This window comes from Lonchura striata, chromosome 22 (assembly GCF_050655825.1).
Source record: "Lonchura striata isolate lonStrDom1 chromosome 22, ASM5065582v1, whole genome shotgun sequence".
NCBI lineage: Eukaryota > Metazoa > Chordata > Aves > Passeriformes > Estrildidae > Lonchura > Lonchura striata.
Genome location: NC_140724.1, coordinates 2,010,784 through 2,028,480, shown reverse-complemented (window position 1 = coordinate 2,028,480; position 17,697 = coordinate 2,010,784). Strand labels below are relative to the sequence as shown.

The window sequence follows — 17,697 nt, the reverse complement described above, 5'->3', positions numbered from 1 at the left end:
GAGGGGAATCCAGGCTCCTGCTCGGACATTTGGCCGGCGCTCGCAGGGACACGGTGGGGTTGTTGGGGTGTGTGCAGGACCAGGAGCCGGACTGGATCACCCCGTGGGTGATCCACGGAGGATCTTCGGTGGGAAACGTGGAACAGTGGGAAGTGGAAATGGGACTATCCCGGCCCGTGGCAGGGCTGCAGCGGGACGAGTCTCGCTGTCCCCGCCGACACTCGGCGCTCTGTGCCCGGCTCGGGCGGGGAGAGCCCCGGGGGCTCCGCACCGCGACCCGCGGCGGGCGCGGGCGGGTCTCGAACCCGCGGCCTCCGGCGCCACATCCCCGCTCCTCCATCGCCCCCTGGCGGCGGCGGCGCGGGCGCGCGGCGATGACGTCAGTGGCGCGCCGCCGGTGCCGCCGCCGGTGCCGGGCATGGCCCAGCTCGGCGCCATCGCCGCGCTCGCCCTCGGCGTCGCGGCCGCCGCGCTGCTCTCGGCCGTGCACAAGATCGACGAGGGGCACATCGGCGTCTACTACCGGTGAGACAGCCCGGGGGGCCTCGTGCGGGGAGCGGGCCGGGCCCCGGCCAGCCGCCGCCGCTCACCGTTCCCCCTCTCTCTCTCTCTCTCTCTCCGTCCCGTTCCCTCCGCAGTGGCGGCGCGCTGCTGACCTCCACCAGCGGGCCCGGTTTCCACCTCATGCTGCCCTTCATCACGTCCTACAAGTCAGTGCAGGTGCTGCTGGGCCCGGGCCCGGGCGGGGCGGGCACCGGGGGAGCCCGGCTGTCACACCGGGCTGGCCGCGGCTGCGGCCGTGCCGGTACCGGGCAGAGGCGGCTCTCGCCAGCTCGGTGGGATTTGTGCCGGGGAAATCCCTCTCTTAAACCTCTTTCCTTCAATCCCCTGCAGACCACGCTGCAGACGGACGAGGTGAAGAATGTCCCGTGCGGCACCAGGTGAGGAGTTCGCTCTTCCCTTTCGTCCCAGAGACTCCTCAGACACCGAACCGCTCTGCAGCCCCGGCTGGGCTCACCGGGAGGCTCTGCAGGGCCTCCCCGGGACCGGGAGCTCCGGGACAGGGGCTGGGGTGTGCTGGGTGGTCCCACCGGAGGGGTCAGTCCCTTCCTGCAAGGATCATTTTGTGCTTTCTCCCTTTGCAGCGGGGGAGTGATGATTTATTTCGACAGGATCGAGGTGGTGAATTTCCTCATCCAGAGCGCGGGTGAGTCCCAGCTGTGCCCCGGGGCCGTGCTGCAGTGAGGGAGGTGCTGGGGCTGGGGAGGGAGCTGGGCTGTCCCTCAGGTGTGCCCCAGGAGGGAGCCGGGATGTCCCTCAGGTGTGTCCCTCAGGTGTGCCCCAGGAGGGAGCCGGGATGTCCCTCAGGTGTGCCCCAGGAGGGAGCCGGGATGTCCCTCAGGTGTGTCCCTCAGGTGTGCCCCAGGAGGGAGCCGGGCTGTCCCTCAGGTGTGCCCCCAGCACCTGGCAGAGCCCTGGCTGTCACCTCTGACCCCTGCCCTGGGAATGTGAGGTGTTGATTGTCTCCTGCTTGTATCACCTGCATTATCCCAGCCCCTGAGCTTTGTGCAGCACCGTGGAGTCAGGGAGGGTGCAGGGTCTGTGAGCGAAGCAGCCCAGGGAGAGCCACCTGGGCAGCCTTTTCCCAGATCCTTTGGGTTTGAGCCTGGGAGTGCCTGGCTGGGCAGGGAGGGGTGTGTGGTGTGTGTGTGTGTGTGTGTGTGTCTCTGTGTGTGTGTGTGTGTCTCTGTGTGTGTGTGTGTGTCTCTGTGTGTGTGTGTGTGTCTCTGTGTGTGTGTGTGTGTCTCTGTGTGTGTGTGTCTGTGTGTGTGTGTGTCTGTGTGTGTGTGTCTGTGTGTGTGTGTCTCTGTGTGTGTGTGTGTCTCTGTGTCTCTGTGTGTGTCTGTGTGCGCGCGTGTGTGTGTGTGTGTGTCTGTGTGTGTGTGTGTGTCTGTGTGTGTGTGTGTCTGTGTGTGTGTCTCTGTGTGTGTGTGTCTCTGTGTGTGTGTGTGTCTCTGTGTCTCTGTGTGTGTGTCTCTGTGTGTGTGTGTCTCTGTGCGCGTGTCTGTGTGTGCGCGTGTCTGTGTGTGCGCGTGTCTGTGTGTGTGTGTGTTTTCAGCCCCAGCACAGCCTGGGGGTGCTTCACACCCTCCTGTTCGCAGGGCAGGGGGCAGACGTGGGTGAGAGTGCCACAAAACAGCAGCAGTAAACAAACCTGCCCTGAGCAGGTTTGAGGGCAGGGGGGGCCCTCATTTCATGCTGCCCTGAGGCCGAGCTCCAGGGCTCTCCCTGAGCGCTCAGCCTCCTGTCCCTGCTCCAGCCCTGCTCTCTGCTCTCCTCTCCCAGTGTACGACATCGTCAAGAACTACACGGCTGACTACGACAAGGCTCTCATCTTCAACAAGATCCACCACGAGCTGAACCAGTTCTGCAGTGTGCACACACTGCAGGAGGTGTACATCGAGCTGTTTGGTGAGTTGCTGCTGCTGCTTCAGAGCCCGCTGGTGGCTGTTAGCCATTAATCCCGCCTGGAGCTGGGGCTGTTAGCCAGCTGTCAGCCTTCATCCTGTTATCTTTTGGAGCTGACTGCTGCAGTGTGTGCTAACAACAAGCTCCGAGCCCAGCCCAGGCAGCCTCCCTTTAGGGAAGGCAGCAGGAATTCTGTGGCATTCTCTGTGATGGATTGGATGGGTCACAGGGCTGTCTGAGGCAGATGGAAGAGCGGGCTGTGGCCACAGACAGTGACTATTTTCTGCTGTCACAGAAACTCTGAGCAGGCACCACTGGCCCGAGGCTGGCTGAGCTTTGGGGCTGCAGTGCCATGAACCAGGAGTGCTGGCGGGGGCCACCAGGGAGGCACAGGGCAGGAGAGGCTGAGCAGAAGCTGTGCTTGCCTGGAGGGGTTGGCCCAGCAGCTGCCAGTGCAGCTGGCTCTGGGCTGGCAGGAAATCCTCCCAGGCTGCCAGCACTGGCAGTGCTGGCTGTGGGCACAGGGGCCCAGCAGGACAGGCTTTGTGCCAGGGTGAGCACAGGCTGCTTGCAGGCTCCTGTTCTCTCCAGGCTCTCCAAGGTCCCCTTCCCACACAAGCTGTGGGCCTGGGGCTCAGATCCCCCCAGTTCCAGTTCCCAGCTCCTGCTGGTGGCTGGGCGGGTTCCTGGCCCGTGGAGGCTCCAGGTGTCAGCAGCTGCTGTGTGAAATGGGCTGAAAGCTCCCGCTCTGCACAGAAGGAACTTGTGCAAACTCCCTGGGAGCCCTGGGCTGAGCTGCCTGGGTCTGGCTCGGGTCTGCAGTGGGGCTGTGCCCCACTCTGAGCGGCCTCACGTCACCCTCTGCCCCCACATCTGCCAGCAGGTGCAGGGAACTGATAGCAGCTGCGTCCCAAACTCCTGGCTGGGCTTCCTTAGGAGCCTGAGCTCCAGATAGGAAACTGGGACCAAAGCAAACAGTCCAGGAGTGTGATGTGATCCCTCTTAAGGCTGTTACTGTTTGATTTTCCCTCTGCACTTCCCAGCAGGCCCCAGTTGGAAGCACTGCCCTCCTTGGAGCTTTCATCAGAGCAGGGTTTTAGGTTGTGTTTCCTTTTGAAATCCTCAGCTACGCTGGAGTTCTGGGACTCTTTGAGCCAAAGAGACATTACTGATGATTTTTGCAGCCTGTTAAAGTAACTGGTGCTGCCATTTCCCATCCCTGCCTTTCCATTTGCTTCGTGTCCTGCTGGCACAGGTGCAGCTCAGAATCAGTCAGGATTTACCTCGTCACTCTGGGATCTAGAGGGGGAGTTCAGTGGGGAAGGGTCAGAGCACAGACTCCTGCTTGTGAAGATGCTGTATCTGCCTCAGGAAGGTTCCACACTGCAGGTCATGGGAAGCTGCAGGGTTTCCTTTCATGCCTGCCGCATTCCTGTGGTGTGTCCCATTGCTGGGAGCCTGCCTCGGGGTCAGTCCAGCACTTCTTCATTCAGCTCCCATTTGTGCTTTCCAGGAATAAGAAACGGGAGCCATCCCAGCTCACTCTGGTGCTGGCAGCAAACTGCCTCGGGGGATGTCTCATTCCCTTTTCTTTTCTCCCCAATCAGATCAAATTGATGAAAACCTTAAACTGGCCTTGCAGCAAGACCTAACCACGATGGCCCCTGGGTTAATTATACAGGTAATCAGGATTTGCTTGAGATATTGAAGGTGCAGATTGTGAAGAGGGAAAAGGGCTAAAAGGAAACAAGAAACTGAGATTTGCTTAGGAAATTGCTTTACAGCACAGATTCCATTTAACCTGGGGAGTGGGAACAGTGTCCTTCTTGTCTCCTGAGAGTTTTGGTGTGTTGAGTTTCTCCTTGAGTTTCTCTGGGTGCTGCTTTGCCCAGGTTACAGTCTCCTGTCATGTCAGGAGACCTTTCAGTGCTGTTTCTCAGTGGGTTTTGGGGCTGGTCACAGTCTGTGCAACTCTGGTGGCAGAGGACACCCCGAGTGCCACCCCCAGTCCCCTGCAGCCCCAGGGGCCACTTGGCTGCTGGCCCAGGTTCTCCTGTGTGTCTCTCTCTGCAGGCAGTTCGAGTTACGAAGCCAAACATCCCTGAAACGATCCGGAGGAATTACGAGCTCATGTAAGCACCCATGTGTTCCCAAAAGGACCCAGAGGGGCAGATGGACTTGGGGTTAGGGCATCGTGGTGCCCTCAGCCTCCTGCTGCCCTCAGGACAGCTCTGAGCACTGGCAGGGCCCTCACTGGAGCCCTGGAGCACAGGGGTGGTTTGCCTTGGGGCTCCTTCCCCTGGCCACTGCCCCTGATCCAGAGCCCTCCCAGAGCTGAGGCTGAGTGGCAGAGGGATGGATTTCACCACTAATCCTCTTGTTTGACTGGGATGGAGAAACTGTTGATTCAACAAGCTGAAGACTTGCAAAGCTTTGAAATAACTCTTTGACAGCACTTGATGTGCTGATCCCTCTGCAGTGCCCTGAGCCAGCTGCCAGCTCTCTGCTCCCTCTCATCCACTCTGCTCCCCCAGCTCTGCATGTCACCTTCCGGGCTTGTGGCAAATCCTGCGTGCTGTGGTCATGGCAGGAGGCCCCAAATCAGCCTGTGCTCTGCTGCCATAAACACAGCAGGACGTGTTGAGAGACTCAGTTCCAGGGTCTCTTCCCTGACTGGGAGCAGGAGCAGAGCTTTTATTTATGTTCACTTTAAAAACTCATGAATGTAAGTAAAAACCAGTAAGGTAGAAAAGGCAGCAGGGCAGCCTGCAGGGACTGTGTCACAGGGAAATCATCCTGCTTTGGAGGGGAGGAAAGAATGCTTTGATTTAGGCACAGAGCTCTGTGCAGGTGCCTGCCCTGACATTGCTGATCCCACCCGCCCCGGACACGGAGGGGAGAGCCTGCAGCTCGTTCTGGGGATGTGCTGTGAGTCCCACACCAGTGAGCTCCTGGTTTTAACTAGTTTTTCCTGCTCCCCAGGGAGAGTGAGAAGACAAAGCTGCTGATAGCGGCGCAGAAGCAGAAGGTGGTGGAGAAGGAGGCAGAGACTGAGAGGAAGAAAGCTCTGATCGGTCTGTGGGGCTGGGCTGGGAGGGGGAACGGGGGGACAGGCAGCAAAGAGACCCCAGGGAGGAGGGAGGGAGGGAGGGATGCACCACGTTCACTCTGGGACCTTCTCTGATCTGAAACCTTCCCAGAGAAACTCAGGAGTTTTTCAGGTGGGTTCCAGCTTTGTTCTCTGTGGGCTGGAAATTTTTCCCACCATTCATTTCCACCTGAAGTAGGTGATGAGTGAGGATTTTCCAGGGTGGGGCTGCTGCTGGTGTTAGGAAGATGTGTGATGACAGTGTGGGCGTGTTCTTGTTTTCATTTCAGAGGCAGAAAAGATTGCACAAGTTGCTGAAATAACTTATGGACAGAAAGTGATGGAAAAGGAAACAGAGAAGCGAATTTCAGAGATTGAAGGTGAGTGGGGGGTCAGCTTTGCAGTAAGTAAATCCTGAAGCAGTTCACCAAGGAGTTCTTGAAGCATGTGTTGACTGTTCTTCAGTCCAGGCTGATGTTCACAGGGGTAGAGTTCCTGACCACAGGCAGGAATAGGAATTCCTTTGCAGGCTGTTGCTTCTTGAAACTCCCTTTCTCAAGGTGATCTTTGTAGCAGTTTGAACTTAAGGAGATGTTCCCTCACCGCTCTGATAAAGTGCTTTGTCAGAGAAACTCCAGGGCGTGGAGAGGGCTCTGCAATTCCAGCTTGGGAGTGGCAAGGCCTTTCTTCCCCTTACATGTATTAGAGGCCCTGACAAGCTTTGCAGAAGCCACTGAGGAACAATTAAGGGTTTTACAGGTAAGCAGCTTCTCATTTAGAAGTTCTTTGCAGAAATACAATGGGATTTATTTCTTATAACTGTGTCAGCAGGTGTCAGCCCTCCGTCTGGGTCTGTGCTGGCAGAGGATTCCTGCCTGCTCCTTTTTTCCTGGTCTCTCTGACTGGGACCAACCTCTCCTTATAGCCAAGAGAGGAAGCTGTGGGCCAGACCATCCAGCTGTTCACAGGATCTTTAAGTGCAGCAGCTCCCAGGCCTCCCTGCTGGGGAAGTAAACAAATGGTTTATCCAGCTGTGCAGCTCTCAGACCCAGGCTGACGTGTTGCAATTGTGTGGCTCCATGCCTTAGGAGGAGTGGCAGGAGGTGGGCAGGATTCCACTCATTTTATCTTGAACCTGCTGGCCTGATACCCATCATTAGCACTGGATGGATGCAGAGGCAGAGGGAAAAAGGAGTGCAGTACAGAAAGGGGAAATGTTCCTTAAGTGTCTGTGCCAGGAGTCAGGAATTTCAGTATCCACAGCATCAGAGCCTTGGAGCAATTGTTGATACAGCAGAGAAAAGCTCTCCAGCATCTGTGCAAGGGGCAGAGCCTGGAAAGGTTAAAATCCCCTGCTCTGCGTGCCAGAACCTTCATGTGCATATCCCAAATCCCATCTGGGAATCCCATCCACAGCACAGACCTCATCTGCAGAGAGCCTGCTGGGCTGCCCAGGCTGCTCCTGGCGTCCTGGGCAGGGCTGGGGGCGAATCCCACATCTGCAGCAGAGCAGTTGCTGCCTTTCAGCAGAGAGTCAGCCCTGGCTGGAGAAGAAAGGCTGAGCTCAGCCCACGTGATGGGGATAATCAAACCCTGATGTCTGTGAAGTTCTTGGAGCTCTGCAGTTGCACATGCAATTCCCTTCCAATGCTCTCGTCCTGCAGCCATTTAGCTGTAAATTGAGCTCCCATTTCTGGGTTTCCCATTTTGTTCCCTCTTCCCTTGGTTGTTTCCTGTGCAGTTCAGAGGTGGCACTGGCCACTTGCTGAAGAGTTACCAGCTGCACACAGTGCTCACATGGCTGGAAGTGAAAATGTGACTCAGAGCGTGTGTTTGCTTCCAGATGCTGCATTTCTTGCACGAGAGAAGGCGAGAGCTGATGCTGAGTGTTACACTGCCATGAAGGTGGCTGAGGCCAACAAGGTATTGTGCTTTCCTTCGTGGTGCCTCAGAGCAGGGCCCCTGGCTCCAGGCTGTAGGGAAACACCAGCACAAGGGCAGGCAGTGATCCTTGTTTAAGTCAAAAAGCAAAACAAAGCCGTCTTCTCTCAGCAAAACTTCCATCTGAAACAATTAGTCAACAATTAGTTCCTTATTTACAAGTTCATTTTGTTCTCTGGACAGATCAGTGTCAAGGTATGTGAAATCTCTGCTCTGCCAGGTGCTCACAGGACCGTGGCTTTCTGTGAATATCACTTTAGTGCTGCCCTTTCACACTGTTGTGATGAGAAATGTGGTTTCATTCCAGTCTCAGGCTGGCAGGCAGAGCAGGGAGATCTCCAGGGTGACAGGCAGGGGCAGAATAAACCACAGTACAGGGAAATAACTGATCTCGGACACCCTAGAAGAGCCTCAGTGCTGCAAAGTAAAAACAACAAAAAATCCAACCTGGAAACAGAAAAATGACACGGATAGAATTGCCAGCTGTGTTCCTGCCTGCAGCAAGCTCCCAGGACATCCCAGCAGGAAGTTCCAGTTCGTGTGGTCAGTGAGGAGGGGCAGAGGCTGGGCTGGTTGTGCCCAGGTTTTGTCCTCTCTTACAAGGTCGTTATCCCGAAGGAATGAGCTGCTCTCACACACACTGGTGGATCTGCTCCCTGGAAAAGAGCCAGGGACATTTCCCTCCTCCATAGCTCTCCTTGCAGGGGCTGCAGTGAGGGAAGTGCTCTCGAGCCTCTCAGCACACTTGGTCTGAGCGTTTCCCCAGCTGCTGCCACCCCTTTCCATTCTGTGTTTGGTCACTGGGACTTGGAGCTGCCCTCAGCCCTGCTGGAGGAGATCCTGGCTCTGGGCACTCCGTGTTCTCCCTGGGGAGGGCTGGCCATGCCTGCTGTGCCTCGTGTGATCAGGCAGGAATTCCCTTTTCCCAGACCCCAGCAGTTGTGACCCGTTTTCTCTCCGTGCAGCTCAAGTTAACTCCCGAGTACTTGCAGCTGATGAAGTACAAGGCAATTGCAGCCAACAGCAAGATCTACTTTGGCAAAGATATTCCCAACATGTTCATGGACTCTGCAGGGAGCCAGACCAAATCTGCAGAGGGACTGGCAGAAGGAATCCAAGAGGAAGACGGGGCAGGAGCCAGCGAGGACACAAAACTACTTCATAACATCAACTGAAAAGGAAGATTTCTATTCATTTTATATCAACAAACTAATGAACTGGGAAATTCCTTTTAGTTTTCCCCCTTTCCTGTGCTGAAAGAGATGAATCAGATTTAATCCTTTCAATCTTTTATATGACCATTAGATACAAGGACTTTGGTATTTATGGGGTGGGTTTTCTGGTCATTTCTAAGCTGCTGTGTTCTGTAGCTGCACCTCCCCAGCTCTTGGTCACCCAGAGCAAGGGTTTGGGAGAGGCTGTCAGGGCTATCAGCTGGGTGGGAACCTAATTTGGGATTGAGGTGGTTCATAGCAGTTGCAGGTAAAGAAATGTTGAGGTTTTGGAGGGAGGGGAATTGCTGCTACAACTTGTTTTGGGTTTTTTTTCTTACTGAAAATTTCACGTACTTTATTTCAATCCTCTCTGAAGATAAGGTGCTAGATTTTGTACATTACATCCAAGTGGCTGCTCGAGGCTGGGGCCAGTGGCCCATGGCTGCTGAGCCCACATGAGGTGACCCCACGAGGACAGAGGCTCAGCTGGAGTCCTGCAGGTTCCAACCCACGGGGGGATCGAAGCCTTAGACCACGTCACGCAGGGAGTGACCCAAACTCTTCATTTGCTGTGTCCTGACTCTGCTTTGCTTTCCATTTGTCGTGTTTTTGTAGGAGAGTTGTCCCAGCAGTTCAGCTGCTGGGGGAGGGCATGGGCAGCATCCTGGAGTGCAGAGCTGGGTGGGATTTTCAGTGAAATGATGGAAATTTTCACAGAAGACCAGGGAGGAAAGAATTTTTGTCTCAGGGACCCTGACTTTACAAAAGGCCTTGCTGGGGAGGAGCTGCTGGAGTGACCAGACAGTTTTTCAGTCTGTTGTCTGCTCTGTGGGAGCAGCTGGATCTCAGTGTTTACAGTGTCTGACTAGAAAAAGGACCTGCAGGTGAGCAGAGCTGAGCTCCTGTGGCGTTGGGGCTGAATGGACCTCGAGGAAAGGAGATTTCCCACTGGCCAAGGACAAACCATGATCCTGAAAGGTCACAGGGCAGAGAAAAGCAGCTCTTCCTGAACTACCCAAAGAAGGATTCCCCTTTTTCTCTGAGAACAATGTTCCAGAATGTATCTTCCCCTCCAGAGAGCTGGTCAGTTCTTCACATCCCAGATGCAAGGAGGGAACAGGGCGTTGTTTTCCGCACATGCAGAATTGGAGGGTAAAAGTCCAGGCCTAGAGAGAACATTTTTTTCCCTACCCAATCCATCTGCATTTGACAGCAGAGCCTGGTGATTAATTGCTGATGTAATTAGAGGCCAGCATCCTCTTCTGAGGTGATGCCAGTGTTCGTCAGAGAGCAGCCTGGTGCATTCACAGGCTCGTGCCCCCCATTCCTGCTCCCCAGTGCCCCTGGTTTCACCCTTCAGTGTTCAAACTTTCATCACTGTTGCTCTGAGGGAGCTCGCTGACTCTCAGCTGCTGGCTCCAGGGTTTTTACAGCAGTTTTATCTTCCCTGTTGATGATTGAAAATGCAAAATAGAAATGAAGCATCAGTTTCTGCTGGAGAAACTGATTTTTTTTTGTATTTCTGCTGGAGAAACTGATTCTCTTTGTATTTCTTGGAAAACAGGGACTAAGGGAATCCCATTTCCAGACCTACATCAGACCCAACAGCATCCCCAGGGAGGCTGTGATATTCCTGACTCATAAATAGGTCTGTGCAGGCACATCATAACAGGGAAGAGCAGAAGTTTAGCCATGAGGATGAGCTCACTTGAGACTGTTCTATGTTCGTGTTCGAAGTTTCCGTCAGCAATTAACCCCTCCTTTTACACAAGTATTTTTCACTAATGAAAGGATCCTACTAAGCCAAAGTGGTATTATAAAGACTTTTTTTTATGTGTGATTTCACAGCAAGACCATAGCTTGGGATAAAGAGCTCTTAATAATTTTTTTTAATTAAAACCCTGACTGCTAAAGTATTAGTGTAATTTAGTTAAGTTGTACTAAGAGTAAAAAAACAAAAGCGAAGTTGAGAGTGTATCGGTCTTCACAAGCCAAAATCCATTGTTGTGTCTTCATTTGAGTTTCTTCACTCTAAAATGTCCTGAATGTTCCAGAGTGGCTCAGTCTCTCCATGTAAACCTTCATTCCTCTGTCTCTTTAGCAGGCAAGTTGTGCTGTTTCTCTAACCTTGAGATGAAGAGCTGAACTTTAAACCCACTCTGTAGCAAAAGGAGCAGAGATCTGTGGCACTGCTGATACCTGGGAGCATGGAAATGCTCTGCCAGTGCCATCTTTGATTTTCTTATGTACCGAATTCAAAGCCTTTTTATTTTGGTATTTGCTATGACAATAAAATGGCCTTCAATTTTAGAATTCTCCAATGTTAACGTCGGGGCTTGTGGCTGGACTTTAATGTCGGGTGTGGATGTGTTTGCAGGAGAGGATTTTGCAGAGGGAAGGTCCGGGTTCTCGGTGCGAGTGGGGAGCTGTGGGTCTGTGCTGTCCCTTTCCAGTGAGGAGGAGGAGGGTGGAAGAAGGGTCGGAGGTGTCCAAGGACTCCCGCGTCTGTCAGCGCCTGCTTTGCTGTGGAATGAGTGAAAACCACCTCGGATTTGGTGAAGTTCGCAGAAAATCCTTTTCTGTTTTACCAGGCAAAGGGCAGGAACCTTCTGGGTGTTTTTAGCCAGCTGTGTAAACACTGAACCTGCGGAGGGACAGCGAAGTTCTGCACATTAAGACAAATATTTGAGTTAATGGGTTGCAGCCGGCGGTTCCCCTCTGCCCCGCAGCTCCTGCACAAAGCCGGGCCTTGTCCGGCTGCTCGGGGCCTGGCCCCGCTCCGGCCCGGCCCGCGGGACCACCGGGGCTCGCCCGGCTTCCCTGACGCCTTTCCCCGCCGCAACTGCAAGTCACAGCCTGGCCGGGCGGCGCCTCACGCAGGGCTAACGGCTTCAGTGTGGGGCTGGGCTGGCGGCAGCGCTGGCGGCCGTTCCCGAGGCCCGAAGCGATCGGATCTGTCACCGAGGCCCGGAGCGATCGGATCTGTCACCGGGGCCGCGGCAGGCCGGGCGGGGGGCGCCGCCATGGCGCCCAGACCTTCCCAGCATGGCGGCCGCCCCGCCCCGCCCCGCCGCTCCCATTGGCCGGCGGCGCCGCTCGGAGCGACCCGATTGGCGGAGGGCGGGGGCGGGGCCGGTGTGGCGGAAGTGGCGGGGGGATGTGGAGAGCGGGCATGGCCGCCGGGGACGGGCTGGGCCCGGCGCTCCGCGCCGTCACCGAGCAGGTGCAGCAGGCGGCGGCGCGGCGGCCGCAGGTGAGGGGGCACGGGAGCAACCGCAAACCCGGCGGGACCCGCGGGGCGGGGTCGCCGCCACGGCCACAGGCCTCCGTCGCCAAAGGGACGGGCCCGCGCCGTGGGCACAGGTCACCGGTGACCGCGGGGACAGCCCCGCAGTGCCACCGGGACAGGCCCCACCGCGGGGACAGGTCACCGGTGACCGCGGGGACAGCCCCGCAGTGCCCCAGGGCCAGCACACCGCGGGTGTGCGAAGCCCCCAGCAGAGGAGCGGGACCCGCTGTCGTGACAGGGCTCCCTCCTGCTCGGGTGCTCCGCGATAGGGCCGGGCCCCTCGGCTCCCCCAGCAGCCCGGGGCGCCCGGGGCTGGGCCGGGTCCCCGTGCTTGGCTGGGGTCCCCGTGCTCACCCCGTGCCGGGTCAGGTCCCGGTGCTCACCCCGCGCTGCTCCCGCAGGGGCTCCCGGCCGTGCAGCCGCGGCTCGTGGCCGTCAGCAAGACCAAGCCGGCCGAGATGGTGATGGAGGCCTACGGGCACGGGCAGCGCAGCTTCGGGGAGAACTACGTGAGTCGGGGGGCTGGGAGGGGTCAGCAGGGCTGGGACAGGGTCAGCAGGGCTGGGAGGGGTCAGCAGGGCTGGAACAGGGTCAGCAGGGCTGGGACAGGGTCAGTAGGACTGGGACAGGGTCAGTAGGACTGGGACAGGGTCAGCAGGGCTGGGAGGGGTCAGCAGGGCTGGGACAGGGTCAGTAGGACTGGGACAGGGTCAGTAGGACTGGGACAGGGTCAGCAGGGCTGGCACAAGGTCAGCAGGGCTGGCACAAGGTCAGCAGGGCTGGGAAGGGTCAGTAGGACTGGAACAGGATCAGCAGGGCTGAGAGGGGTCAGCAGGGCTGGCACAGGGTCAGCAGGGCTGGGACAGGGTCAGTAGGACTGGGAAGGGTCAGTAGGGCTGGGACAGGGTCAGCAGAGCTGGGACAGGGTCAGCAGGGCTGGGACAGGGTCAGCAGGGCTGGGACAGGGTCAGCGGGACTGGCACAGGGTCAGCAGGGCTGGGACAGGGTCAGCAGGGCTGGGACAGGGTCAGCAGGGCTGGGACAGGGTCAGAAGGGCTGGGACAGGGCCCCTGCACAGGGCACAGAATCCAAGAATCATTGCAAGCCCTCCAAGGTCATCAAGTCCAAGCTGAGCCCTATCCCCATCTTGTCACCCAGCCCAGAGTACTGAGTGCCACCTCTTGAGTCCTTCCTTGAACACCTCCAGGGATGGGGACTCCAACACCTCGCTGGGAAGCCCCTTCCAATGTTCAACAAAGCTTTCCATGAAGAAATTCCTCCTGGAGGCTTGGGCCAGGCCAGTTTGGGTGGCTCTGTGGGTGACACATCATTCCCCGGCCCCATGTTTTTGAGGCTCAGGTTGGCCCCAAGAACACACATCCCAGGGACACCAATTCTTTGCCTGCCTGGGTTTAACAGAATTCTCCTTCGTTCTCGCAGGTTCAGGAGCTGCTGGAAAAGGCATCAGACTCCAGGGTAAGCACACGATTCCCTTCATGCTTTCTTACCATGTATAGCTGTGTCCTAGGAGCTGCTCAGTCAAAGTCCTGGGGTTTGGTAGGGATTTGGTTGGATCCTTATCTGTGCAGATAAATGGTGGGTTATTCTTGGCTCAGTGCCTCTGCTCTGTTCCCCCTCCTGCCTGGCTGGCTCCAGAGGAGCCTGGGAATACATCTGCCTTAGTCATGATTTGTCTGCACTGTGCTTTGCCTTTTGTGCTCTCTTTAGGAGAAGCACAGTCCTTGTTGAAAAAAAATGTTAACACTCTGAGGAAAATATAATTTTATGACTGTTGCACAAGAGCTTTGCCATGCTGTTCTGTGGACAGCATTCCCTGCAGCCACAAACCCACCCCTCTCCAGGCTCAGCCTCAGCACAACCACAAGCTGAGTCTCTCAGGGTCAGCAAACAAAGAAATTGGGTGTGGGCAAACTAAGACTGAAGTGCTGCGTGGGGGAAGAGGGGATTGTTGTTCCAACCTGAGCGTTCCCTCTGCTTTCAGATTCTGTCGTCCTGTCCGGACATCAAGTGGCATTTTATTGGCCACCTGCAGAAGAACAACGTCAACAAGCTGATCGGTAAGTGCTGCTTGGTTTGATGTGGGCAGCAGTCTTCCAGTGCCCAGATGTGTCAGGGGTCAGGCTGGAGATCAAGGAAAGCTCTTCCTCCCAAGGGTGCTGGGCACAGCCAGGGCTCCAGGGGGGTTTGGACATCCAGGGATGGACAGGGTGGGGTTGTTTGGTGTCTGGGCAGGAACAGGAGTTGGACTCAACCATCCCTGGGGATCCCTTCCAGCTCAGGATATTTCGTGGTTCCCTGAAACAATACCCATGAGCTCCCAAATGCCTGCTGTAGGCACAAACAGGCCCGTGCCAGCAGAATTCCCTCAGCCTGTGTTCTCTCCCCAGCTGTCCCAAACCTGTTCATGTTGGAAACGGTGGATTCTGTGAAGCTGGCAGACAGAGTCAACAGCTCGTGGCAGAAAAAAGGGTCATCCCAGAAGCTGAAGGTCATGGTGCAAGTCAACACCAGTGGGGAGGACAGTGAGTGGCTCTCTGTGACGTGTGCATGGCCTGGTAGGAGCTGGGGCGGGCTGGGCTGGTGCGTGGGCTGATCTCGCTGTGCCTTTGCAGGCAAGCACGGCCTTCCCCCCGCGGACACCGCGGCTGCTGTGGAGCACGTCATCAACAAGTGCCCCAGCCTGGAGTTCGTGGGGCTGATGACCATTGGCAGCATCGGGCATGACCTCAGTAAGGGGCCAAATCCTGACTTCCAGGTAGGATTTTCTCAGAGCAAATGCCACTGTGGGCTGGTTTCCTGGTACAGTTTGTCTGTCCCGGTCGAGCCAGTGCAAGCAAAGCTGTCAGGATGTGGGAGCACCTTGTGCAGAGCCCTCAGTACCAGTGTCAGTGCAGGTGTGAGGCTTCTTTCTGCAGGGTGGTGCTCCCACCCATCCTCTGAAGCTGCAGCCAGGAATTTGGCAGGGCAGCAGTTGCTGTGCTGGAGACCCAGGTGAGGTTTCAGCCTCCTGTGTGTTGTCAGTACATCTGGGGAACCTCCAGACAGTGTTATGGTGCTTCCGAGGGAAGTGTGGGAATTGCAGGTCCTCTGTGGAGGAGATGTCAGGGACAGGCAGGAATCAGGATCAGTGGAACGGAGCTGCCATGGCTGTCCACGTGTGTGACCTCTCCCGTCCCCTGGTGCCCTGCAGGTGCTGCTGTCCCTGCGGCAGGAGGTGTGCGAGAAGCTGAACCTGCCCCTGGACAAGGTGGAGCTGAGCATGGGCATGTCCACAGACTTCCAGCACGCAGTAAGTGTGTTCCTGCCCCTTCTCTGGGGGAGCAAACGTGCCTGCACCCTAAATTCCAGCCCAGCTGCCACCCAAACAGGCCTCTTAGGCTTCCCCTTGGATGAAGGTCCCAGTGCAGCCCTCCTGGTCCTGGGGGAGTTCCCAATGCAGCTTTCCTGGTCCTGGGGCAGATCCCAGTGCAGCTCTCCTGGTCCTGGGGCAGATCCCAGTGCAGCCCTCATGTCCTGGGGCAGATCCCAGTGCAGCCCTCCTGTCCTGGGGCAGATCCCAGTGCAGCCCTCCTGGTCCTGGGGCAGATCCCAGTGCAGCCCTCCTGTCCTGGGGCAGATCCCAGTGCAGCCCTCCTGTCCTGGGGCAGATCCCAGTGCAGCCCTCCTGGTCCTGGGGCAGATCCCAGTGCAGCCCTCCTGTCCTGGGGCAGATCCCAGTGCAGCCCTCCTGTCCTGGGGGAGATGCCTGGGATCAAAGCAGCCCCTGGGTGTAGCTGTGGGGGCTGAGTCCGTGGGGAACCATGCTGTGAGAGCCAAGGCTGGGCTGTGGGGTGGTGGCAGCCCTGCCCTGAGCTGCTCCTCTCTGTCTTTGCAGATAGAGGTTGGATCCACAAACGTCAGGATCGGGAGCACTATTTTTGGAGAGCGGGATTATTCCAGCAAAGCCATCGGGGGCAAGGCCCCCACTGGGGGTGAAGGCCAAACAGAGGCCGTGACAGTGCAGGGCCACTGAAGGGAAAACAAAAACAAGTGGCCTCACCAGAGGAGAGAGCTCGCCGTGGGAGACCTCACTATGCATTTTACCTCCCTCCGTGTCGGCACCCGATCCTGATGGGGAGAGGGAATTCCTCGGAACAGAGGCCAGAATGCCTCATGATCATTGTGATTGTAGAGTACCCCTAGAAACTGGAGATCTTCATAACCAACAAGGAAATTGAGGGTTGGAAGTGGCTGTGGTGTCTTGGTTCCTCAGGGTCATCGAGGACAGAGACCTTGGGGGAGCTGGGCTGCACAAGCAGGTGTTTGTCAGGCTGGAGCTGCTGCCGAGCGAGGCGGGAGTCCCTGCAGCTCTGCTGGTGGTTGTCTTCACTGAGGACTAAATGCTTCATTCAACATGTTGTGATCTCGCCAGAAACCTGTAAATGTTTCCCCAAATAGAAGTTTTGCACGTGGGATGGTTCCACAGGAGCTGGGATGGGGCCATGCTGTGGCCATGGGAAAGGGGTGAGTGACAGGCACAGGGGACTGAGGAGCTCAGCTGCCACTGTGAGTTCATGGTGTGATGCTTTGGCTACACATCACAAGCGTGGGAGTGTCTTTTCAGCTCAATTTTGTCCTTTTCAGGCTGACATTAACTTTTCCCATGGCTCTGTGGCTGCCCAGATCTGGAATGCTTTCCCCCCTTCCCTTCCTTTCCCCTCCTCTGTTATTGGGAATGATTTTCATCCTGCCTAGTAGTTTTGCTGCTGTTTTTTGGTCAGAATGAGGGTTTTCTGCCAGGCCTCTGCTCTGCCACCAGCTTGCTGCTGCTTTCCAAGGTGAGTCCTCATGGTTTGGTGCCTGTGCCATCCCCTTTACATCTGTGTGAGGATAACAGTGCTTGGCTCAGGGCAGCATAGAGCTTTCCTTAGGAAAATACTTCAGAAAAGGAGGTCTTACTGTCCCACTGCATTCTGGGTTCCTGAAAAAAATCATTTGGCCACTGAGAGAGCTTCTAGGTTGTGTCTTAACATTCTTTCCTGCTTTTGGAAGAGGGAAATGGGACTGTCACTGCAGGAACTTTCCTTCAGGTGTGAGCAGAAGCTCCTGCCTTGTCCTGTGTTGTTCAGCCAGTCTCACAACCTGTGTCACAGCTAATTTTTGGGCTTTTGTGTCTGCTAAGAGGAGGAGAGCTTGGCTGCCAGCAGGAACATCCTCCCCAGGCTTTGCTGTGTGTGCGCGTGGTTAAATCTCGCTGTTGGTTTCACTCTCCAAAAGCTGAATGTAAAGGAAAAGAGAACTCCACCACCAACCTGTCGTAGCTCCGTGGTTTAGAAGCGCGGGGCTCGGAGCCACCCCCCTGGCCGTGTGTGGTTCATAGTATAGTAATAAACAGTGCTCAGTGCAATGCCATCTGTGCCAGCTCGACAGCTATTAAAGATGTTATTTTTATGTTCCAGCGTGGTGAATGAATGCCCTGAGCTGCCCGTGGAGCTGTTTCCCTCCCCGAGCTGGGGCGGGGAGAGGAGGGCGGCTCAAAGGCGGCTGAGACGGGGCTGGCGAGGGCAGCGAGGCGGCCGGGAGGCGCCGGGCGCTGCCCGGAGGGGCCCCTGGGTGGCGCTGCCGGCCCGGGCACGGGCCCAGCCCGTGTGCCCACCTTGCCCAGGTGCAGAGCCCCGGCCCTACCCCGTGTGCCC

At 56.6% G+C, this 17,697-nt stretch overlaps 2 protein-coding genes across 2 annotated transcripts; both read left to right on the top strand.

Annotated features, from left to right (window-relative positions):
* The first annotated feature begins 402 nt into the window (after positions 1-402).
* On the top strand, positions 403-11,033 carry ERLIN2 (ER lipid raft associated 2). Its single transcript, XM_021535875.3, has 11 exons — positions 403-525; positions 639-720; positions 895-941; positions 1,146-1,207; positions 2,347-2,472; positions 4,077-4,150; positions 4,543-4,601; positions 5,452-5,543; positions 5,848-5,937; positions 7,401-7,480; positions 8,464-11,033. Exons 1-11 carry the CDS (start codon positions 419-421, stop codon positions 8,671-8,673), a joined length of 1,029 nt encoding a protein of 342 aa, XP_021391550.1. The 5' UTR covers positions 403-418; the 3' UTR covers positions 8,674-11,033.
* An 816-nt stretch (positions 11,034-11,849) lies between these two features.
* PLPBP (pyridoxal phosphate binding protein) lies at positions 11,850-17,457 on the top strand. Its single transcript, XM_021535844.2, has 8 exons — positions 11,850-11,965; positions 12,403-12,510; positions 13,442-13,477; positions 14,004-14,079; positions 14,410-14,544; positions 14,635-14,777; positions 15,213-15,311; positions 15,897-17,457. Exons 1-8 carry the CDS (start codon positions 11,870-11,872, stop codon positions 16,032-16,034), a joined length of 831 nt encoding a protein of 276 aa, XP_021391519.1. The 5' UTR covers positions 11,850-11,869; the 3' UTR covers positions 16,035-17,457.
* The last annotated feature ends 240 nt before the right edge of the window (positions 17,458-17,697 follow it).

Bases quoted from the DNA above. Each gene is read 5' to 3' on its own strand.
- ERLIN2 (XM_021535875.3), top strand. From the start codon at position 419: ATGGCCCAGCTCGGCGCCATCGCCGCGCTCGCCCTCGGCGTCGCGGCC. The intron at 1,208-2,346 runs GTGAGTCCCAGC...CTCCTCTCCCAG, and splicing joins TTTCCTCATCCAGAGCGCGG to TGTACGACATCGTCAAGAAC. The intron at 5,544-5,847 runs GTCTGTGGGGCT...TTTTCATTTCAG, and splicing joins GAGGAAGAAAGCTCTGATCG to AGGCAGAAAAGATTGCACAA.
- PLPBP (XM_021535844.2), top strand. From the start codon at position 11,870: ATGTGGAGAGCGGGCATGGCCGCCGGGGACGGGCTGGGCCCGGCGCTC. The intron at 14,778-15,212 runs GTAGGATTTTCT...GGTGCCCTGCAG, and splicing joins GGCCAAATCCTGACTTCCAG to GTGCTGCTGTCCCTGCGGCA. The intron at 15,312-15,896 runs GTAAGTGTGTTC...CTGTCTTTGCAG, and splicing joins CCACAGACTTCCAGCACGCA to ATAGAGGTTGGATCCACAAA.